The sequence below is a fragment of the Macrobrachium nipponense genome, chromosome 28 (genome assembly GCF_015104395.2).
Source record: "Macrobrachium nipponense isolate FS-2020 chromosome 28, ASM1510439v2, whole genome shotgun sequence".
Classification (NCBI taxonomy): domain Eukaryota; kingdom Metazoa; phylum Arthropoda; class Malacostraca; order Decapoda; family Palaemonidae; genus Macrobrachium; species Macrobrachium nipponense.
In genome coordinates this window covers 43,868,635-43,892,317 of record NC_087217.1, presented here as the reverse complement: position 1 = coordinate 43,892,317, position 23,683 = coordinate 43,868,635, and the positions used below count along the sequence as shown (strand labels likewise).

The 23,683-nt window shown below is 39.3% G+C and overlaps 3 protein-coding genes across 7 annotated transcripts in view; 2 read left to right on the top strand and 1 right to left on the bottom strand.

Annotated features, from left to right (window-relative positions):
* LOC135201699 (indian hedgehog B protein-like) overlaps positions 1 to 2,140 on the bottom strand; it is a 19,063-nt gene extending 16,923 nt beyond the window's left edge. The window contains exon 1 of the mRNA XM_064230851.1: positions 1,866 to 2,140. Within this exon, the coding sequence (XP_064086921.1) occupies positions 1,866 to 2,037 (172 nt within the window). The 5' untranslated portion in view covers positions 2,038 to 2,140. The remainder of the gene's footprint in view (positions 1 to 1,865) is intronic.
* Positions 1 to 17,819, top strand: part of LOC135201698 (uncharacterized) — a 36,589-nt gene extending 18,770 nt beyond the window's left edge. Inside the window, exons 1-6 of one of the 5 annotated variants that reach the window (XM_064230850.1) lie at positions 6,303 to 6,446; positions 10,893 to 11,975; positions 12,330 to 12,502; positions 13,248 to 13,401; positions 14,764 to 14,957; positions 16,429 to 17,819. In XM_064230850.1, the coding sequence (XP_064086920.1) occupies positions 11,127 to 11,975; positions 12,330 to 12,502; positions 13,248 to 13,401; positions 14,764 to 14,957; positions 16,429 to 17,752 (2,694 nt within the window). In that variant the 5' untranslated portion in view covers positions 6,303 to 6,446; positions 10,893 to 11,126 and the 3' untranslated portion in view covers positions 17,753 to 17,819. Of the gene's footprint in view, positions 1 to 6,302; positions 6,565 to 10,892; positions 11,976 to 12,329; positions 12,503 to 13,247; positions 13,402 to 14,760; positions 14,958 to 16,428 lie in introns of those variants that run through there. The other 4 variants (XM_064230845.1, XM_064230849.1, XM_064230847.1 and 1 more) reach the window with 4 other exon arrangements.
* A 971-nt stretch (positions 17,820 to 18,790) lies between these two features.
* On the top strand, positions 18,791 to 20,272 carry LOC135201167 (serine/arginine repetitive matrix protein 1-like). The gene is made up of 3 exons (XM_064230044.1): positions 18,791 to 19,208; positions 19,424 to 19,617; positions 19,670 to 20,272. Exons 1-3 carry the CDS (start codon positions 18,791 to 18,793, stop codon positions 20,270 to 20,272), a joined length of 1,215 nt encoding a protein of 404 aa, XP_064086114.1.
* Positions 20,273 to 23,683: the final 3,411 nt, after the last annotated feature.

Genomic DNA, 23,683 nt, shown 5'->3' with positions numbered 1-23,683 from the left:
TTCTGAGAGGCTGATTTTTTTCATTTTTTTTTTTTTACTACTTTACCTTCACGTAACCAGATTGGGGCTGATACAGTAATCATTTTGTTGTAATTACTCGATTATTATTATTATTATTATTATTATTATTATTATTATTATTATTATTATTATTATTATTATTATTATTATTATTATTATTATTATTATTATTATTATTATTATTATTATTATTATTATTATTATTATTATCATTCAGACGACGAACCCTATTCACATGGAATAAGACCTCCACAGGGTCACTGACTTGAAATTCAAGCATCCAAAGAATATTTTGATGTTTATTAGGAAGAAGTAACAGAAGATAACAGGAGATTCAAGTAGAGGGGATGAGTTATTAGAATTGAAACCTGTTTTCACTAAGTGAGCAGAATGCATCTGTTCCCAGTATCTTGTAGATATGTCTGGTCAGCTTTCGCAGGTAAAGACGTATTAAATTAACATAATTATATATATATATATATATCTATATATATCTATAATAATAATTCTATATGAATAATTATCATATCACCGTGATTCATATACATCATTCGAGCTACAAATGTCCTTTAATATCTAATTCGCTCTACCTCGGAATTGATATATTTTCATATATGTACCGAAGGGGAATTTTTAGTTGATAATAATTTTATCAACTAAAAATTCCCCTTCGGTACATATATGAAAATATATCAATTCCGAGATAGAGCGAATTAGATATTAAAGGACATTTGTAGCTCGAATGATATTATATATTAATATATATATATATATTTATATATATATATCATATATATATATATATATAAATTTAGTTGGCTTTTAAGCCGTCTGATTTTCTCAAACACGCAAACAAGTTTTTATTGAAATATAACTAAAATCCGAAGTTATTTTCGCTTTTTTGCATTGAATTACTGCGATGAAAGAATATATAGAAAGGAGTTTCGTCCTATCTTATTTGCATAAAAGCTCTTGCCACCGTAGTGAGAAAGTGCTGGCAGTGCACCTCACGTGGTGCGCTGCAGGAATTACTTTAAGGGTCTTTGCAACGTCCCTTCGGCCCCTAGCAACCACCCTTTTCATTCCTTTTACAGTAACACAGTAACTCCGTTCATATTCTCTTTCTTACTTTCGTCAAACTTCTTGAGCAGCTGTTTGGCTGTGCAACTTCAACAGGAGCTCCTGTTACACTTTCAAAAGGACATTTTTATTCTCAGTTTCCCTTTTCAGTTGAATGACCTCATAAATAGATCCCACCAGCGCTTTTGGCTTTTGGCCTGAAGACTCTATTCTACTATTTTTTTTTTCTTTACCTTCTCTTTACTTCCTAATAGCACCGTACTCTTTGGAAGCTTGAAGTTCAAGCCAGTGGCCCCTTTGGTGTGTTTGTTCCATATGAACAGTGTCCGTCTTCTGAATAATAATAATAATCATAATAATAATAATAATAATAATAATAATAAAATAATAATAATAATAATAATAATAAATGATAATAATAATAATGAAATTCTATTGAATATAATGGCAGAAGTTATAGAATTTATTTCATAAAGAATTCTCTCAAATCTTATAAAGAATTGAGATCATTCTTTGTAAAATAGATTCTGTAAATTCTGTCATTATATTCAATAGAAATACGTTTGAAAGGTGTGTTTGCAGCATACACCATAATAATAATAATAATAATAATAATAATAATAATAATAATAATAATAATAATAATAATAATAATAATAATAATAATTCTATTCTATTCTAAGAATCTTTACCAAGAAACAGACAAATTTATCTGTAAAATTTTGAGAAGCTCTCTCTCTCTCTCTCTCCTGTATTGTACTCACGCGTTTGCTCCTCCAGAAGGCTGAGGACGTCGCTGAAGGACATAGAGTCGGGACGCCCCGGGTTGGCGTAGATGACGCCCATGAACACGCCCAGGAGTAAGGCCGCCCGTAACGCGATCCCGGTGCTGCTGGCAGCCGCCCACATCCTCTCGCGCCCTCTGTAGGTCCTCATGGCGGAAGTGTAGTGTAGTAGTGATGTTCTTCGGGAGGGGAGACCTGCCTCTCTCTTTGTCTCTCTGGCTCCTCCGGCACCGTTGTGAAGCTCCAGGATCTCGCCGTCCTGTTTTTATACTCCCCAGGCAGGCAGCCAGTCTAGTCTCTCTCTCTCTCTCTCTCTCTCTTTTCCACGGCTTGGTGAGTCATACGCCCACTGTGATAAGGCTGTCTCGATGCATTTTTTGAGATGTTCCCTTCTTAAGATCGACTTCGTCAAGTGGGTGTTTTAATTTTTTACAAAATTCTATCCTTCTGATAAACAAAGGATTTGTTTATTAGAAGATGGACGAAATATTGGAGGCAGTGAACGTTGAAGAAGCTAGACAGCAGAGTGGGTGGGAAGAGATTACAGAAAATGAGGGGAAAAAACAAATTTGGATTACGCTATGGAAGAAGGAACACTTTAAAAAAATGTTACTGTCTGCTGTCCTTCATGCAAAGCATACATGAAGCTGAACTCCGCCTCTCCCCAGCCGACCCCCCGCCTTTTCATTGACGGATTGTATATGAAAAATTAGTAATTTCAAGGCAGCATATGCGATAAAAGCCAGGGTTGGCAATGATTAAATCAAACTGATTTAATCAAGTGATTATTTCATTGATTTTTTCATTAAAAAATAATACATTTTTTGAGTGTTTTTATTTTTAAAATTTTTTAACTTGAGAGCAAACAAATTGAAAAATATTGTTTGGAGGTTAAAAAAAATTAGGCATAACTGTGCTGCATCTATTTATTTTGTTATAAATAAAAATTACAAGTACATACTTTAGGCCAGAACTGGAGACCTAAAAGATAAATCAATAGTAATTCTGTCATAAAGTACATTTTGAGTTAAAGGATTGAAAAAAAAAACATCTAAAATTAAAAATGAAACAAATAACTCAATTAAATCACTGATTTTTTATTTTTTATTGAAAGAAAATTTTAAAAAATCACCAACCATGATATAAGCATCCTTTTGTTTAAGTTGTGTACACTTCTTCCTTCAGAAAAGTAAATCAGTTACTCTCGACATTTTTTTGTTCACGTCGTTGAACTTGTTTCTTAGCAAGAAAAGCTGGGAAGTCATTATTATTTAATAAATTAAATAACCACAAATCTCTCTGATTCGTTCCTAGTTTGACGGACCGTCGTAAACCATTTTGTCACCCATTCTGAGAAACGATCTACAAAGATTTTTATATTATTCCGAGCCTGTAACTCATCAGCTCAACCTTTGAGTAAGCCATTTTTTCCCAATTCTGAGAAAATGGTCTTCAAGGATTTTGATATTATTCAGAGCCTGTAACTCATCAGCTCAACATTTGATTAAACCATTTTTTCCTCATTCTGAGATAATGATAGTCAAAGACTGAGCTGATTAGTTACAGGCTCTGAATAATACCAAATCTTTGAATATCATTATCTCAGAATGGGAAAAAATGGCTTACTCAAAATCTTTGGTATTATTCAGATCCTGTAACTAATCAGCTGAATCTTTGAGTAAGCTTTTTTACCCATTCTGAGATAATGAAATTCAAAGATTTTGTATTATTCAGAGCCTGTAACTAATCAGCTCAATCTTTGACTATCATTATCTCAGAATGAGAAAAAAATGGTTTAATCAAAGATTGAGCTGACTAGTTACAGGCTCTGAATAATATCAAAATCTTTGAGGACCATTTTCTCAGAATTGGGAAAAATGGCTAACTCAAAGGTTGAGCTGATTAGTTACAGGCTCGGAATAATATCGAAATCTTTGATATTATTCCGAGCCTGTAACTAGTCAGCTCAACCTTTGATTAAACCATTTTTTCCCAATTCTAAGAAAGTGGTCTTCAAGGATTTTGATATTATTCAGAGCCTTTAACCAAGTATCTCAACTTTTGAGGAAATTTGGCTTGAAACTGGGACTACGCAGGCAGATGAAGTTTTGGGATGTCACAGAACATCAAAAACTGAGACATTTTGGCCAAAAAAAAAAAAAAAAAATGGGATACATCAGTTCGTCAAAATAGGGACGAATTCTCTATGGTGAATTCGTCCGTATTTTGACGAACTGGCGTATCCCATTCTTTTTTTATTATTATTATTTATTTTTTTTTCGTAGCCAAAATATCTGTTTTTGATATTCTGAGATATTCCATAACGTGGTGCTGTCGAGAACAGCCAGAATTATAAGATGGAACACAGAGAATGAGTCGTAATGCTAGAATGCCTTCAGTAACCTGTAAACGAATAACAGCTGTCTTATTTATTTTGGTGTTGACATCGTACGTCGTAGCGCCGTCAGTGCACCCCACGATGTGCACTGTAGGCATTACTTAAGGTTCTTTGCAGCGTTCATTCAGCCCCTAGCTGCAACCCTGTTCATTTGTTTTACTGTACCTCCATTAACATTCCTCCTTCCGTCTCACTTTCCACTCTCTTCTGACAATTATTTCAACTGGTTTAAACATTTAAATGTAGCTGTTTTGACAGATTTTTTACGACAACAAGGCTCATGTTTTGTCTAAATTTCTCATCTATGAAATTAAATGAGAAACAGTACTAGCCGGGAATATTTGTCATACCCGTATTTTTTAAATCTTATGTTGTTATAACTTTCTAAGTTTTTAAATCTAACTATTTAAACGACGTCTGACGACACTGAAGCTACATTTATTTATGAATTCCAGTCTTAGGACGCAAAAGTAAATGTGAAACGGTCCTCCGAGCTCTGTCATGGCCATGAGGCAGTCCGTATATTTTGAAACCCCAGGACTTTTAGATGTTTTTAGTTAATTATAATAATAGCTCAAACGCCATTGGACGATAACAGAGGTATATTTTGATAAATATTTCAAGTTTATGACGTGAAGTTAGAGGAGAAATAACAGTATTTTTGACTCTTATTTGTCATCCCCGGCTTCCAACGTAGTTTTAGATGTTTTTAATTATTAATCATAATAATTGTTTAAACGACATCTTATTACAATAAAGGTATTTTTAATAAATATTTCAACTTTAGAACTTGAAATTAGAGGAGAAACAGTATTTTAAGTGGTTTTTTTTTTGTCATTCCGTCTTAGGGCGTATAAAATTAAATGTGAAACGGTACTATATGTTCTGTCATGCCTTGGTGCAGTCCGAATTTTTGTAAACTCTAGGAGTTCTGGATGTTTTTAATAAGTTATAATAATAGCTTAAACGACATTTGACGATAACAGAGGTATTTTTTTTTTTATAAAATATATCAAGTTTATGACGTGTAATTAGGGAATCAGTATTTTTAACTCTTCCTCGTCACTCCCGGCTTCCAACGTAGTTTTAGATGTTTTTGATTAATTATAATAATTGTTTAAATGACATTTGACGACAACAAAGGTATTTTTGATAAATATTTCAATTTTAGAACTTGAAATAGGAGGAGAAGCAGTATTTTTAAGTGGTATTTGTCAACCCTGCCTTCCAACGCAGTTTTAGATGTTTTTAATTATTAATTATAACAATGGTTTAAACGACATTTGACGATAACAGAGATATTTTTTAATAAATATTTCAAGTTTATAACGTGAAATTAGAGGAAGACCGTATTTTTAACTCTTCCTTGTCACCCCCGGCTTCCAACGTAGTTTTAGAAGTTTTTGATTAATTATAATAGTTATAATAATTGTTTAAACGACATTTGATGACAATAAAGGTATTTTCAATAAATATTTCAAGTCTAGGACGTGAAATGGGAGGAGAAACAGTATTTTTAACTCTTCCCTGTTATCCTTGGCTTCCAACGTAGTTTTAGATGTTTTTGATTAATTATAATAATTGTATAAACGGCATTTGACGACAATAAAGATATTTTTAATAAATATTTCAAGTTTAGAACATGAAATGAGAGGAGAAACGGTTGTAACTCTTCCTTGTCATCCCCGGCTTCAAACGTAGTTTTAGATTTTTAAAAATCAATCATAATAATTGTTTAAACGACATTTTAATACAATAAAGGCATTTTTAATAAATATTTCATGTTTATGTCGTGAAATTAGAGGAGAAACTATTTTTGAGTGGTTTTTGTCATCCCGTCTTAGGGTATATAAAATTAAATGTGAACGGTACTCTGTGCTCGGTCATCCCCTGTGCAGTCCGTATTCTTTTAAACTCTAATTTCCATATGCTTTTAATTAGTTATGATAATTGTTTAAACGACATTTATTGACAATTAAGGCGTTTTTAATAAATATTCCAGGTGTATGCCGTGAAATTAGAGGAGGAACAGTATTTGTAACTCTCCCTAGTCATCCTCGGCCTCCAACGTCCGGAAGATAATCCAGACAGAGGCAACTTCTCGAGGAATGTAAACAATAACATCGCCGTCTGTATTGGTACCAACTAACTACCCATGGAGGGTAATTTCTTGCTATAATTATTAATTTTACTGCTTATTCCCGTTGTGTTAGTTAAACAGGAACCGTAAATGTGATTGGATGTTGCTTATATACGTGATATCTTATAGGCTACGCTAAGGTAGGCTACGTCTGTTAGGGGCAGGGTTACGCTAAACCCGGGTAAGGGTCAAGGAATATTGAAGGTTATTTTTAAAACCCGTAGGCGAATTTAAATGTAAAATATGTTTTTTATGTTAATTTTTTTATTTAGATGTTTTGCTTTCATATTGGCCCAATAGGGTAGGCTATACCTAGTTCTTTGCCTACATTAGGTTAAGCCGACCTGTTACGCACCAAGGCTAGTATCATGTCTAACAATTAAAATGGGAACCATGATTTTTGGTAGAATTTGCGGTAATTTTAAACCGGCGTTCCGCTGTGAACTAGACAATGGCAATTGCAATGGTAATTTTAGGCAGTAATTCCGTACGGACTGCAAGGAACGTTCCGGTGAATATGAAAGCCACTAGGGGATTCCAGTGTCAAATGTATTTCTTTGTGTTTAGTACAGGCCCCTGGGGGTTAATTACAGTCAACCCCCCAGAAATTGACACAGAGTTGTTAATTAGGCTAGATCTACCCTTGCAACTATTAACACACCTTTCTACGTTCAGTAACTTCCAGTTTATGTGCAAAATGCTGTTGTGTCTAGTATTACTAGGGGGAAACATCACAACAGGCCAACCCTCATCACGGTAGACGGGTCTTATCACTCGATATTTAATTGGTGAAACATGAATACAATTGCAACTCTAAGCATACCATTTAAAAGACTGAAGTTTCGTCAACATATTGTGATATATGAAAAGCCCCATACGAACTAAAATAAGCATGTGAGCTCTTCGTAAAAAAAATATGTTTCAAGGCAGTTTTAAATCCAATATGGCGGCTACGTTTTTCATGGACGGTTCTCATCAGTGACGGACACCATCTTTACCCAGCCTTCCCAGCACTCATTTGAACAATGTTAGCGTATTGTATGTAACGTTTATTGATCTTACTCAAGATTGCAGTTGTAATCAGCACAATAAAACAACATTTTGTGCCTATATTAGTGAAAGTATGAAACTTGTTATTCCCGGGGTTATGGTTGGACTGAATTCATTCTTACCTTGTAATCGGCGTTTTTATCCTTACTGCCATCACAACTGAAACTCCACAGTGCTTATTTGATTGTTTATTATACACATTTTGGTCTCAGTTCACTCCACATTGCACTTTAAAACCCAGTTGCTGTTCCTGGTTTCTAAAGCGCGCGCGCCATAAACACAATTACAAACAGCAGACAGACAGACCGACGACGAACTGCAAAGTTTTATTCCCTAAACTGTTTACTTTACTCGTTATTTAGTTTAAATTTACATTGTTATTTAAAAAATTTGATTTAATTCATGTATATTATCCCTTTTTTGCAACCAAATTACCCCGAAAAATTACAGATATTTCTAACGTAGATAAAATCAAATGTTTCTAACGTTTTCGTACATCTGGCTGCCGAAAACCATAGAGGAACGAATACGGAAAAGTGCACAGAGGAACGACTACGTTTTTTTTTTTTTTTTTTTTTGCTTTTTTTGTTTTTGCTAGCACTTTCATTGATTTCAGTCTTTATTAGTATTTTGAATTCTTAATAATCGTATGCCAGAAATAAATGTAACCTTTAATGTTTGCATGCTTTAATGTTTGCATGCTAAGAATGGCAAAATCATCGTTGCCACATTAGTGGAGGTTTCACACATACGCCGTTCCATTATCCTGTTAAGCGTCCGCCCTGATGAGCTCGCTGCTACGTACCGTCACGCTTTTTTGTAATCAGCGATCATAGCACTGATGATAGTTTTTCAAAGTTAATATTGATTTTTATGCTTGTTATTCATACTGTAATTAACTGTAGGAAAATTCTCTCTCTCTCTCTCTCTCTCTCTCCTCTTTTCTATCTCTCTCTCTCTCTCTCTATCTCTCTCTCTCTCTCTCTCTCTCTCTCTCTCTCTCTCTCTCTCTCTCTCGGAGTCCAGTCACTCGGCAAAGAAAAGTCATCTTCACGCAATTGGAAGAAAATTTGTATCATCACTGGAGGATTCAGAACTAGAGCTCTCATCATCAAAGAGGTTATCAATATCACACTCCTCATCTAGTATTTGATTGATCTCACCTAAAGAAATATGCCTCCTCTTTGGACATTCATTGTGAAAGACGCGAAATCCAATTTGTCTCGATAAACGCCCGAAGCGTATTGAAAGAAAACCAACAGGGACAGGCAGTTTTCTAGCATAAGCGACCACAGGAAAGAGTTGCCAGGCTGGAAATAAGTTTCCCATGGTGCTGAGAGTGTTACCAAATGATGTTCCTACACTTTCTATGCGAGTAAACGTATTATTACGGGGCTGACGGCTTGACAAGCACAGTTAAAGTCTTGAACGTAATATCCCGTTGAAGGCGCTACCGAGTAGATCGCGGTAAACGTATTATTACGTGGGTGACGCTTAACAGGTTATAAACTGTTTCCATGAATTCTAGTTGTATAGTAATGCAATAATGATAAATTGCTTTAATATTTATGTATATTATACTTCCAATACATAGCCTAATTTCACCAATTCAACGTTTTGTGTGTAGTCTTATACCCAGTTTGGAGGGTCAACACATACGAATGGCACAGAGAGAGAGAGAGAGAGAGAGAGAGAGAAAGGAAGGCGGAGGAACGAAGAAGGAAAAGGGATAGGAGGGGGGGGGGGGGGTTGGGGAGAGGGTAGGTGGAGCTTTATACGCGTGTTCGTATCCATTTCTGCATAATGGAGTTTTTTTGTCTCTTGGTACAAGGACAAGTGTCGTTATTCTTTACGATTAGTGATTCACGATACCCTTATAAATTACGGCACTGGGTGTAATGCACTATAGCAAAATCTCGTTCTGTTAAGAGTGTTCGTTACAGAAATAGGTATTGCCCAAAAACCTGCTTGCACTGTCTCTGAAACCCATAGTAGACATGCTGCTTAGTTGTCAATCAAGTTTTTATAACCAAGTATTTTTTACAAGCTAGCTATTGAATAAATTTTTATTTTTCTCAGTCAAACATATGCCCCTCAATGCTAACTTTCCTCTTTTAACGACTTTCTGGTCATTGCAAATTCGGCCCTAATTTCTTATGGTGCGAAAACAGACAAGAGGCCATGGACCGAAAACGATTGCGTAACACTACGGCGATAATCCAACAGTAAAACATCTTCATATATCCAAAAGTAAATAATAAAAGATAATATGCGCATTACGATTATAACAATTACATGTATAGCTGATAACAATCTGCATGAATAACTGGTAAACTGTTCTGCAATGACAGTTGAGTATAGCAATTATTTACAATAGGTACGAAAGTCAAGATGTCGTGACGTCATAATACAGAACTTGAAAGAACGTTCTAATTCAGAAAAATAATTACTTAAATTTGAGTCAGAGTCGAGTTACTTTTTCAATAACGAATATTTTTCAAATTAATCATCATAAAATATGTAAAATATTGATGTTTTACTACTTATTTAAAAATTAGCCAAGAGCACGCTTCTCGTCATCTTCTACCCCAACAGCTGTTTACGCCTGGCTTGTTGTTGATGAGAAATCGTGTTTCGATTGTTGTGATAAAAGTGCTCCAGCGTCTGTGGTACAAGTGGTGTGCGGATTTATCACAGGAAATGGTTAGTTTATTGACACAAGCTACTCCGTAAACATCGAGATGGCGTCAATCTTCTAAATACCTCGAGTTGTAAGTAAAAATGTTGAACGCGTTTTGGTGAGATTTGCACTACGTTTGAGACCGTTTTCAGTACCCTCTGTTTAAATCTTAAAATTTGGCCTTAATTTCTAACTTTGGAGAAAATACTTACTTCGAAAGGAGAGTAGAGGTCGTTTAAGCTCCGTTTCTCACCAACAACAAGTCGCGACTGATGCCCATCTCGGGTGTCAGGACGTGTTATAATGTACTTTTTCGGAGGGTGGCTTGCATTGATGGTAGGTGGCCTGCTTGGCCTGCTGTGATGATCTACCCTAACCCCTTGTGTATAAACATAAAACATAATGAAGGTAAATATACTACCTATAAACACAATAACAAAACAGACAAATGGCGGTAAATGTTCCAGTCGGTGACTTGGCAGGAACCAGCCGTGGTGGAAGTTTTAATTTCTACCGGTTTTTGAGTGGAGGCAAATGAAAATAAGTGAAATGCAGGGATGTCACCTAACCCAAGCTAACTTCAAGTCCTAGGCTATGTCTTGGAAAGTTGCAGACTACTACCACAGCAGCCCTTTAGCTCAGCAGTTACCTCTTTATGTTTATTTATGATGCCAATCTAATGATAAGGTTTGTTTTTTTAATTACAGTAAATTAATTGCATTTTGTTATTTTTCCCAGAATTTGGCCTGCTGTATTACATCTTGGTGGTGCCCCTTTCACTCCCAGTAGTACTCCTTTTTCTCTACATCCGATGGCTTGGTTGGGAACTCTTCACAAACAACTAAGTTGAAAGGAAGCAGATGTTTTAATGAAGTGCAATTTGTGGATTAACAGAAGCCTTAGTCAAGAAACATGTAAACATAGAAGGCGCAACATTCAAAATGTAATAATGTTCAGATCGTGGTCTGTAACATGGAATCATCAGGGCAGCCATCAAGTGTACCAAGTGTTTACCAGGTGCACAGAAGTATTCCACATGGGGACATAGTGCTGAAGAACAAGTGCCCCTCCGGTGAGCCGCTTATAGACTGTAAAATGATTGGTGAAGGGGGTAAAGGGAAAACTAGAAAAGTTACTGTAGAAAATGCTTCATCATCCCAGACCGTTGAATTAGATTCTGACATACCCTTAGATGGTTTACTTCCCACAGTTGGGAACAGGAGTGAGCCAGGCTCAATTGTGATTGGGGAACCAGTTCAGGGATGTGTCATGGTTGACTTGCCTGATAGTGTGGTTAAAGATGGTACATCAGTCCAAGTTCAGTCAGTTCCCTATTTGATTGATCAACAAGTTTTAGTGCAGGTCAGTGGTGAAGAACCAAGAATTGAAGTACAGGCACCGAGAACATCTGATTTAGTCTCGGTTTACGTCAAATCAGGCCAGGGCTCCAGCAGTGCTGTTGCTGACATCAGAAACTCTTTAGAAGTTGCAAGTAACAGATGCCTCCCAGTTGAACAGCCAAACAGTAGTGATTCCAATCATGTGAAACCAGGCCTTATAGAATCCAGGTTTGTGTTTCAAGATTTGTCAAGAGATGAATTCCCCACGATCAGCCTTTCCGAGGGTTCTCAGAAGGAAAACTTTGACATCAAGTTGGAAAATGAAGACGACAGCTCACAGGTGCCTAGGAGGAAATCTGCCAGGAGGGCAAGATTGAAATGGAAGAGCTTAGAGGAAGAAGACAACGTCATCAGGAGGATCAACTTCCTCAAGAAGAGAAAACATTACCCCCTTTCTCCGTCAGATAAAGGGAAAGTTTTTGTAAGTACCTCTGTTGTTTGTGGTTCTTTGACTGAAGAATGATAAATTATTTTAAACCTGTATGTGATTTTATAATGTCTATCATTATTTCAAGAGTTCTTAATGACAAATAATAATTAAGACCCACTGTTTATAAGTTTTAGTCATTCATTTGAATGTGTTAAGTTTTCAGCTGATTTGAAGTGACAGGACAGATGTACATAGTCATTAGTGCTATGAAGCCAAAAAGGGATTCCAGTATTTTTGAGTATTTACTAAAACTAGATGTTGGTCAATGGATCTATGAAGAATTATTGTACACACATTCTTTTAGTTATCAGTTACTTAATTGCTTTCCTCATTTCTTCTCTCTAGAACAACTTGAAGCCAGAGTTACCTTTGGTAGAAGTACCTGTATGGGGCCAATACTTAACCTCAGTCAGAGTAATAGATGGAAAGTGGATCTATGGCATTGCCTCTTCCAAAGCCATCTTGCATCAAGCCTTAGAAGGACATTCCAGAAGTATTCTTTGTGATTATATTAAGAGGTTGGTGTTTTGTTATCGAATTTATGTTTTTCAGTTTTGGTATGTAAAATTTTATATTGTAGATTGCAGTACACCAAGTTATTTTCTTTCGCATTTGTTTTTAATAGTAAAGTGTTTAGCGGGAAAAGGTATAGAACTGCTTTGGATACATTCACATCCATAAAAATCAGACATACACCTACATCATGTAACAGTCCAGATGGGTTTTTTTTTTTAGTATGTAAAATGTCAAAGGACAGTTAATATACAAATATTTGTATTGTAGTACAGTGCTGTTTTACTGTTGATCTCAACTAGGGCAGTCTACTAGTTTTAGAATAAAGATGAAAAATTATGTAAAAGCTGTCTTTAAAATATTCAGAAGCATTCTTTAAGGATAGAAAAAATTTACTCTGTCAGTATATTTTAGTGTCACACGTTGACTGAAAACTGGATTAAACTTTAGTTCCAGTTGTTTATGGAGTTTTGCTGCTCACCGATCTCAGAGATTTGATTGCAAAAGGCCTGTGAAAATCAAGGTTAAATTGCATAGTGTACATATTTATTACACTACTGAGTTTTGTGTTGATGTATTAAATGTTCCTAGTGATTTTGTCAAGATGTCAAATAAGTTTTTATGTCAAAAGGGAAGAGTGAATTTCATGTCTCATCTGGATCACAATTGGAGTATAGTACGTAGTATTATGGTGGACTCTTTGTAGTCCATTTGGTAACTCCCAGTGCTGACCACAGTCATTCTCCGCAGCCATCCATGCAACTTTGAGAAACGACGTAATGCGCGGTCTCAGGAGTGTCGTATCATGTGGCAACACAAGAGAGTCATGTTTGATGGCGTTCCTTTTATCATTGCCTCCTCTGAGGACCTGAAGTGTACCTTCGGGATGAATTATAAATTTAAGGTGAGTAGCAATGATGGATGCGCTTACTGTATTTAGGTATCTATATATATCATTCTCTTTGATAAGGATTCTCAAATTAGTCATGATGCACCGCCCCTAGTTTGTGGTTTAGTATTTGACTTTCATGCATCTACATAGAGCTCTGATGTTTCCTAGAAATTTATGCTATGAATAGAGCTCTGAAGTTTCCTAGAAATTTATGCTATGAATAGAGCTCTGAAGTTCCCTGGAAATTTATGCTATAAATAGAGCTCTGAAGTTTCCTAGAAATTTATGCTATGAATATAGCTCTGAAGTTCCCTAAAAATTTATGCTATAAATAGAGCTCTGAAGTTTCCTAGAAATTTGTGTTATAAATAGAGTTCTGAAGTTCCTTAGAAATTTATACTATAAATAGAGCTATGAAGTTTCCTAGAAATTTATGCGGTGAATAGAGCTCTGAAGTTCCCTAGAAATTTATGCTATAAATAGAGCTATGAAGTTTCCTAGAAATTTATGCTATGAATAGAGCTCTGAAGTTCCCTAGAAATACATGCTATGAATAGAGCTCTGAAGTTCCCTAGAAATACATGCTATGAATAGAGCTCTGAAGTTCCTTAGAAATTTATGCTATGAATAGAGCTCTGAAGTTCCCTAGAAATTTAGGCTATAAATAGAACTCTGAAGTTTCCTAGAAATTTATGCTATAAATAGAGCTATGAAGTTTCCTAGAAATTTATGCTATAAATAGAGCTATGAAGTTTCCTAGAAATTTATGCTATAAATATAGGTACGTAGCATCTTTTATGTCCCTAGACTTGTTTCATAAAACAAAAATTTCTATTTTCAAGTGTTAAATTGTAATCTAATGTGTCCAAGATAATCCACACAAATGATTAACTCATTATCTTGGTTAAAATACCAAAAATTATAATACTTTTTTATATATTTGGGATTGTCGTTTCTCACTCTGTTGGAAATCGTTTGCTTGCATGTATAATTCATACACATGTCCTTTGGATGTAGAGATATCTACGGCTGGTGTACAGTACCTAACCCCATAGCTTATGTTCACAAGAACACACAGTGGTTTGCTACTAGATTCTTTCCTTGAGAATCAATCTTGTCAGTAGGTACTTCTGCTTATCCTCCATTTCAGTTTACATTTCAGTTTTCATTGACTCTGCTGTACAACACTGTATGTGCATTTATCATAACTGTTTATCAGGTTTTGATGTTGTATTTACCAGATCGTTTCATGTCTTTTGTGCTTTGGTACTCAAGCTTATGAATTTGCATACAGAACTGATTAGTGTTAAAGTCTTTTATTAGTTTTAATGACTTCACTTATTTCACATGACTAAAAACTGATTTTTCCAGAAGAAAAAAAGTGATGAGATTGTGGACATCTCGGTTCCTGATGAGTTTATAAATGAAGGAGACAGAGGGAAATCTGAAGAGAATAGTAACAGGGTTGAGGAAAAGAAGACCAAAGTATCAAGAACGCCCAAGAAAGCATACAAAGACGTCATGTTCACGTCATGCCCTGCTAAAATAACTGTGAAGGTCATTGTCAAGTAAGTACTTGAATGCTTTATGTGATTCACAACCTGCTTAAGTAGATATTTTATATGGTTTGTGGATGGTATCCACATCACTTGTGTATCATATATGTCTTGAGTATGTATGTGTCTTGAGCATATGTGTCTTATGCTTGTTGGACATGTATGTTCTTGATTGTTCATTGTCTTATACTTTTCGCAGTCTTCCTTTTATGCTTCATCGTGGTATGTGCATATTGTTTTACTGGTGCGTCTTATGCCTTGAGCATGTATTTGTCTTATGCTTGTTCAACTTAAGTTTCGTGCCTCTCGTTGTGCTTGTTACTTTTTTTTCCTGTCTCCACATCTGTAATGGTATTTTGTCAAAGCCTGTAACTCTGCATCCATAAGATCAGTTCTAACAGAAATATTTGGTCTAAATCTGGTGGGTGATAAGCATTTTAAAAGGGGCAGTTCCCAAACTAAGCATTCTAGGGGTGGGCTGGTCTTCACACAGTTTATAATGTGCAGTTGCCCCAGAGAATGGTGGATAATCACTACTCATGTAAACACTAACCAAAATAGTATTTGTAGAATAGAAATTTGAAGGCTACAGTTTGTTGGAGAGGAAAATGATCAAGGAATGGAGTTTGGGATCTGCAGTTAAAGCTTTTTCATTTGATTCAGTCATGATAGGGAGGGAAAAGCAGTACCTTTGAAGAAATATTTTATGGAAATTTAATGCAGTATAAGTGTTTGACAGTGATATTCAAATAGTGTTCGAAGAATTAATCCTGAGCAAATTAATCCTGGAAGTGGTTGCATTTTATTAGTAAACTTTACTTGGGCCAATGATTGCTCAGGTAAAGTTGTAATAATCATGATTTTTGCCTGAGAAATTTGTACTGGTCACATAAGGAGGCAATTTTTCACTCATAGTAGTTTGATACTGCTGCACTGTATACTGTATATGTAATTTGAAATATTACTTTGGGTTTAGGCCCCCTTGTAAGTAGTCATCCTCATAGCTCCTATAGAAATAAACAGCATCCTCTTTGTAAACCAGTGATATATGACAAAGCTGTTAGAGACTGCAGCAAGGTTGATGTTTCATTGCCTTTGGATTACTTTATGAATGCTGTTATAGATAGTACTATATATATTTTAAGAATTTTTGATGAAGTACTAAACTCATCTTTATTATAAAAGCTGTGATGACTTTCTAGTTGACCTTGCCTCAGTCTCACCAAAAGATATATACTGTAGTTAAATGATCACGAACTTTAGAGAACTTCACTGCATGGGGACTTTTCTCTTTGTCAAAATTGTGGGTTATGGATTGTGCCTTAAAAATGCTGAAGTCAGTGCTCTTTTGGGAGTAAGTGGCTCACATTTCAAAGTTCTCCAGTGGAGTATGATTTCTACTTAATTTTTAAAAAGTTGTGCCTAAAGTTACATCACTTGTCATTGTAGGTTTATTCCCAGAGACCTCAATCTTTTATTTCAGGTATCCGGGCTATGCTGTGCATCCACTTTCATTCCCTGCAGAGCGAAAGGTCAGGTTGAAGGCACTACGTACCGCACTGTCAAAAAAATCAGACGTGGAGAAAGAAGAATTATATTACGTCACCTTGCCTCTAGGGTCTGCCCACAATCACGAGTTCACAGGAAGATCACGTAACATTCACCCATCCATAATCGCCAAAGTGAAGGAACTGGTGCACAGTGGAATAACAGCACCTAAGGTCATCAAGAAACTTCTGGACAGCCACGTTCAAATCGAGCATGGACATGACGTGGTTACTCCACATCCTGATGATAGGGCATATTATCCTAAGGTTAAGGATATAGGTAATCTTGTTTACAATTATTGCAAGAAGATGGGAATCTCCAGTAAGAGGAAAAGTGTAGGGGCACCAGCAGAAGTGTTGCCAGGAAAGAAAAGGCATCACAAAAGTCTGCAGTCTGAGGAGAACGACGAAGAGTGTTGTAACAGTGCAATCACAGATAACTTGCCTCTCCAAGCATCTACACTCCAAGAGGCTGTGCAAACATTTTGCACAGATGAGCCAGACAGAGGTAATGTAAGTGTTGGTGGGGAACAAGAATGTAACCCTGTTACTGCAGTGATGCCAAACACATCAAGTGAAGTCGCAAGTTTAGCCGAGATGGTTCGAGGACAACTGGACTCTTTGCGTAATATTACGTATTCATTGACTGAGGCTAGTAGCTTGCAAGAGTTATACCAGTCTCTCCAAGGAATTCTCACCCATTATACTACTGTAAATCAACAAATATTACAAGGTAGTCTAGGTAATGGTACAGCCCCGACTGCTGCATTCATCATACACGAGTCTGTTATAGATCCACTGGCTGTAGGGGAAGATTCGTTGCAAGTTGGTGTCTCCGAGGCCATCCCCACTTCTTTGACAGTTCCTGTTAGGGACACAAATAGCATTGTTACCACAGCCAAGTTCCGTAATGCACAAATTGTTGAGAATGCTCATTTGCGACAGTTCAAGCCTCCCGTTGCTCTTCAGTGTCTGGCGACAAATGTGGTCCCAACTCTGACTATGTCCCACTTACCTCGTTCTTCCAATCCAGTTTCGGAGCAAGGTCCAGCACACATAGTCACGTCTCTCCCCTCAAACAGCACCGCCAGCCCTGCAGCTGTGTCTATAACCCAACCCACGTACCAAGCAGTTGCACCTGTGTCTCAAGATGCATCTGCTGTCCCAGTGCAGTTGTCTCTCCCACCTTACTTTTATTATGTCCAGGAGGTGACTGTTCCTGAAAGTAGCACAGCAACGCCTTCCCTTAATGCTCGTTGATGACAAGAGGTTTATTTTTTTAAATAATTTATGTGAGTCATTTGAGAAATAAACTTTATACTTTGTTTTCTTGGCTTTTACTTCAAACCAGATGTGGTAGCTTCCTTTACTTTTTGGTAGTTAAAGTATTTGTAGCCCTCGTCTTTGTTCTTAGTCATTAGTCATAAGATATTGCTTAGTTCATTGCATCCCTCTTTTGTTCTGAAGTGTACATGATCTTAGTTTAAACATAAGTTCCTGGCATCAGAGAAATTATTTTTCTTAGTGCATGCTTTCTTGTGTAATTTTGGTTTTCATCATATTCAGCTTGAATTATTTTTAGTACAGGCAGTCCCCGTATTACGACGGGTTCCATTCTTGAGACGTGCTGTAACCCGAAAATCGTCGTAAGCCGGAACATCACCAAAAATGCTAAGAAAACCTTAGTTTAAATGCTTTGGGTGTATTCAAAACTATGTAAACTGCATTCTTATTGCATTTTGCATAAAAAAACTTCAAATATTGATTATTTTGCATTTTTGGTGTCATATTTCTTCTGCCAGATGAGTGTTGTAGGCGTCGTAACCCTGGAACATGCGTTGTAACCCAGGAAATAATTTCTGATGAATATAATTGAAAAGCGCCTGAACCTCGGAACGTCGTAAGCCGAACCTGTCGTAACCCGGGGACTGCCTGTATTTGGTAATGTATTCAGAGTAGTTATCATTTTTGTACATGCAACTTCCCCGGCAGATATATACTTAGCTATAGTCTCTGACGTCCTGACAGAATTCAAAACTCGCGGCACACGCGACAGGTAGGTCAGGTGATCAGCCCATTCCTGCCGCTGGGTGGCGGGACTAGGAACCATTCCCGTTTTCTAATCAGATTTTCTCTGTCGCCGGTTCCGACAACATCGTTGTTGGTTCCTCCTGCTTAGAAATTCTTTCTCGATTGCTGAGGATTATCTGGTTGACCTTTGGTGACGTATTGATCTTTGGCTTTGGCATACGCTTTTAGTGGACCGTTTTTTGGATTTTGGATTTAGATTACTCTAGAATGTCTGACGTTGCACCTGTGTTTAGGGTTTGTGCGAAAGAGGAATGTAAGGTGAGACTACCGAAAGCTGAGGTAGATCCTCACACGGTTTGTGGTAAATGTAGGGGGAATGATTGTTCAGCAACTAACACCTGTGTAGAGTGTGAAAGTTTAACTGAAGTTGAATGGAAGAGTTTGGCTGCTTATATCAGAAAGCTGGAGAAGGATAGAGTCAGGAAGGCTTCCATCAGAAGCTCTAGTAGATCCTGCTCTATTGAGCATGAGGTAGCTCCTAACTCTTCTGTTGATTCTCCTGCTCCTAGTCTGGTTTCAGCCCCTTCCCCCCGCAGCGAACCCGTGGATTCGTCAACGGAGATGGCTGCAATGAGGGCCTCTATTCTCAGCTTGCAATCGCAACTGCAAGCGATGAAAGACAAAGGTAAGGGCAATGATTTGTGCAGTGTCCCCATTGCATTGCTCCTAGACCGCTTCCAAACTCCCATGCCCAGAGGAGGAGGAATGTCGACAGCCGCAAGGGGGATGTAGAGTATTCCCAACGGTCAGGCGTTCCTTCGGCAGATCCTGTAGACCCTTCCCAGGCTGCCAAGGACAGCTATTGTAAAAGCGTCCTGAAGAAGTGCTTTTCGGACTCAGATTCGTCTTCACCGAGAAGAGCCTGGAGTTCGTCGTCTAAGTCTCGTCCTCTCAAGAGAGTCTGGAAGCCTCCTGCAGGCAACGCCTTGGATTCCAGCCCTGAGCCTTTCCCAGAGTATTCACCTGCTCGGAAGAAGAGAGTGCCTAGATCTCCTGACTCCTCTCCGGAAGGAGTTTCTTCTATGACGAAGGAAGTTGGTAGGCCTCCAGGAACAATTGTCCGCTCTGGTAGGAGTACTTTCGAAGGGCTCTTCTCGAAAGAAGGACTTATCCCTTCTCATCAAGAGCTCAGTTATGAGAGCCTCTGATAGTAGGCGCTCTGGCGCCAGCAAACGCCCGTCGCCTGAAAGGTATTCGTCCCCAGTGAAACCTTCTTCTTCATTTGCCTACACTCATAGACGTACGTCTTCTCCTATTAAGCCCTCGGATGATCGGAAGCCCCCTTCTGCTAAGAGACCATCCAGGAGTTTGTCACAAGGCACAAGCGCCTCTCCTGACGGGCGCCAGGAGCCTGAGAGCCTCCTGCTTTCTGACGTATCACGGATCTCATGTGAGAGAATTCATTCGTCCAGACGTTCCGGAAAAGACGAGAGCCCCTCTCTGTACAGAGTCCCAGAAGAAAGTAGCAGGATTCGCTCTACTTCCAGACGAGCTTCAGGGGAAGGACGCTCCCCTTCTTACAAGCGCCTAGAGTCTAAGAGGCTCCCAGATTCTGTTGGACCTTCCAGGCGTCCTATTAAGGACTCAAGCGCCTCTCCTAGTAGGCACCAGGATCTTGGCAGGTGCTATTCGCCTTCCAGGCGTCCCATGAAGGACGCAAGCGCCTCTCCTGCATGGCGCCAAGATTAAGACTTCCGCCTTTCTCCTCGCAGGGGCATGTCGCCTCCCAGGCGCCCCCGCCGGGACGAAAGCGCCTCTCCTCGCAGGCGCCAGGAGCCTTTCATGAGCCCTAATACCAGTGGGCACCCTACGCCTCACAGGCGCGCATTCAAGGGTGCAAGCGCCTCTCCTGTCAGGCGCCAAGACCTGGTAAAGCGCCAGGACACTTTTAGAAAGGAGGGTAACAGGATCCGGACTTCTGATAATATCCAACAAGTGGATATCGATTCGCCTTCGGATAGAGCTCTTGAGAGAAAGAGACACTGTTCTCCAGATCGAGCCTCGGATAAGGGGAGAGTTATTTCGCCTCCTAAAGATCTTTCTCCTGGAAAGCCCTCATCTCCAGCAGTTCCTTTTGAAGAGGTTTCTGAGGAAGAAGCCCCCAAAGACGCCGGTATCTCGGATTACAAGAGGCTTGCTTCTCTCCTCCTGCAAGTATTCGGAGATTCTCTGCGACATTCTGACCCTCCTTCCCCAGGATCGTTACTATCCAGTACTAAACTGTCAAAGTCCCCCTCCTTCGTCAGGATGACCCCAACTCTTTCGATGAAGAAGTCTCTTAAGAGTCTAGAGAGCTGGCTTCTCTCTAGGAAAGAAGCAGGGAAGATGGTGTTTTTCTGTCCACCGTCCAAGCTTGCGGGAAAACTGGGTATGTGGTACGATACCAAGGAATCTATGGGCCTGGGACTCCCTTCGTCCGCTGATGCAGGCTTCTCCGCCCTGGTGGATTCTTCAAGACGATGCTCACTACAATCTGCTAAGGCCGCATGGGGGATGTGCGAGTTAGACCATCTCATCAAGGGCCTGTTCCGAACCCTTGAAGTATTTAATTTTATGGACTGGGCATTAGGAGCTTTAGCCAAGAAGACTCAAGATCCGGAATTCGTCAAGCAGTTATGGATGGTTCCAATGAGATTGCCTCCCTGTTTGGATCCTGTATTCTTAAGAAGAGAGCGGTGTACAGCTCCTTCTTAACGAAGTCAGTATCTCCTCTTCAGAGATCCGCACTGTTATACGCGCCCCTCTCTGGTCACCTCTTTCCACAAGAGATTGTGAAGGACATTTCTAGGTCCTTATCCGAGAAGGCCACACAAGATCTGCTGGCGCATTCGGCTAAGAGGCTTAAACCTGCGGTCCCGGGGACGAAGAAAGAAAAGGCTCCCTCCCAGCAGCCCTTACGGGGAAGGTCTGCCCCTAGATCCTCTCTTAGGAGTATACGAGCTGAAAAGAGAGGAAGGTCTTCACGAAGGCCTTTTGTCAAGACCCAATGAAAAAGCAGTCCTCCAGACGAAAGTGGGTGCCAGGCTTCTAAAGTTTCACGAAGCCTGGGCACAGGGAAAAACCTCCCTTAACAACAACTCCAAGGGAGTTGACAGCAAAGTACAAGGACCCTATCAAGAACCAAGCCCTTCTACATCTTGTGGACCAAATGCTGTACAAGGAAGCAATAGAGGAAGTAGAAGAACTCCCTCGGGGTTTTACAACCGCCTGTTCTTGGTGCCTAAAAGTTCAGGAGGTTGGAGGCCGGTGTTGGACGTGAGCGCCCTGAATGTGTTCGTAGCAAAGAGGAAGTTCACGATGGAGACGACATCCTCGGTTTTAGCAGCCCTTCGTCCAGGGGACTGGATGGTGTCCCTGGACCTTCAGGATGCCTATTTCCACGTGCCAATACACCCGTCGTCCAGGAAATACCTCAGATTTATGGTACGAGGGAAGATATTTCAGTTTCGGGCTCTCTGCTTCGGACTCTCAACAGCCCCGCAGGTGTTCACAGGACTTATGAAAAATGTGGCACATTGGCTACATCTCAAAGGGGTTCGAATATCCTTGTATCTAGACGACTGGCTGATTCCGGCCCAGTCGCAAGTCCGCTGTCTGGAGGACTTGATTTTGACCCTGAAGTTGACCCAGTCTTTAGGACTGTTAGTAAACCTCGAGAAATCCCAGATGATTCCCCAGCAGAGCATCGTCTATCTGGGGATTCGGACTGATTCTCGGGGTTTTCATGTGTTTCCGTCACAAGAAAGACAAGACTGCTGCTTAGAGAAAGTAGCAACCTTCCTAAAGAAAGAACAATGTTCCGCGAGGGATTGGATGAGTCTTCTGGGGACCCTTTCCTCGATGGAACAGTTCATTTCTCTAGGAAGGCTTCATTTAAGGCCTCTACAATTTTATCTCAAGGAACATTGGGATCAGAAGTCCCAAAAGCTGTCAGACTCCTTCCTGATTTCAAAGAAGATAAAGGAAGATCTTCGTTGGTGGATGAACCCTTTCAGACTCAACGAAGGCGTATCCCTTCATGCTCCGAGCCCTTGCCTAATGTTATTTTCCGACGCCTCAGAGTCGGGCTGGGGAGCCTCTCTGGGTGCGAGAGAAGTGTCAGGCACCTGGAGAGGAGAACAGGTGTCCTGGCACATCAACTTAAAGGAGTTGGCTGCGATTCACCTGTCACTCCTGCACTTCGAGGCTCAGATCTCAGGCTCAGTGCTGCAGATCAATTCGAACAACACGACGGCCTTAGCTTATATCAAGAAGCAAGGAGGGACTCACTCGTTCGCCCTTTACGAAAAGGCAAGAGAGTTACTGCTTTGGGCAGAGGAGCGAAAGATCACTCTCCTGACAAGATTTATCCAAGGAGAGAAGAATGTAAGACCGACCTTCTGAGCAGGAAGGACCAAGTACTTCCTACAGAATGGACCCTACATCCAGAGGTCTGCAACAGACTTTGGAGCCTCTGGGGGAGACCAAATATAGACCTGTTTGCCACTCATTGGAACACAAGACTAGAAAATTACTGCTCCCCGATCTCAGATCCAAGGGCGGTAGCAGTGGACGGTCTCCTTCTCAGTTGGTCCGGACTAGACGGATATGCTTTTCCACCATTCAAGATCATAGCAGAAGTGGTGAGAAAATTTGCAGCAGCATAGGGAGCCAAACTGACTCTCATCGCCCCGTTTTGGCCAGCGCAAAACTGGTACACAGAGGTACTGGAATGGATGGTAGACTTTCCGAGATCTTCTCAGACAGCCCCACTTCGACAGATATCAGAAAAACCTCCCCGCTCTCGCTCTGACTGCCTTCAGACTATCGAAGGACTTGTCAGAGCGAGAGGTTTTTCTCGAGGAGTTGCGAAAGCTATCGCAAGGGCAAGAAGGCCATCTACTGTTCGAGTCTACCAGTCGAAGTGGGAGGTGTTTCACAGATGGAGCAGAGCTCAGAAGATATCCTCTTCCAGTACCTCTGTGACAGATATAGCCGATTTCCTCCTTTACTTGAGAGAGAAATGTAATCTGGCAGTCTCCACGATTAAGGGCTATAAAAGCATGCTTTCGTCAGTTTTCAGGCATAGAGGCCTAAACATTGCAGAGGACAAAGATCTCC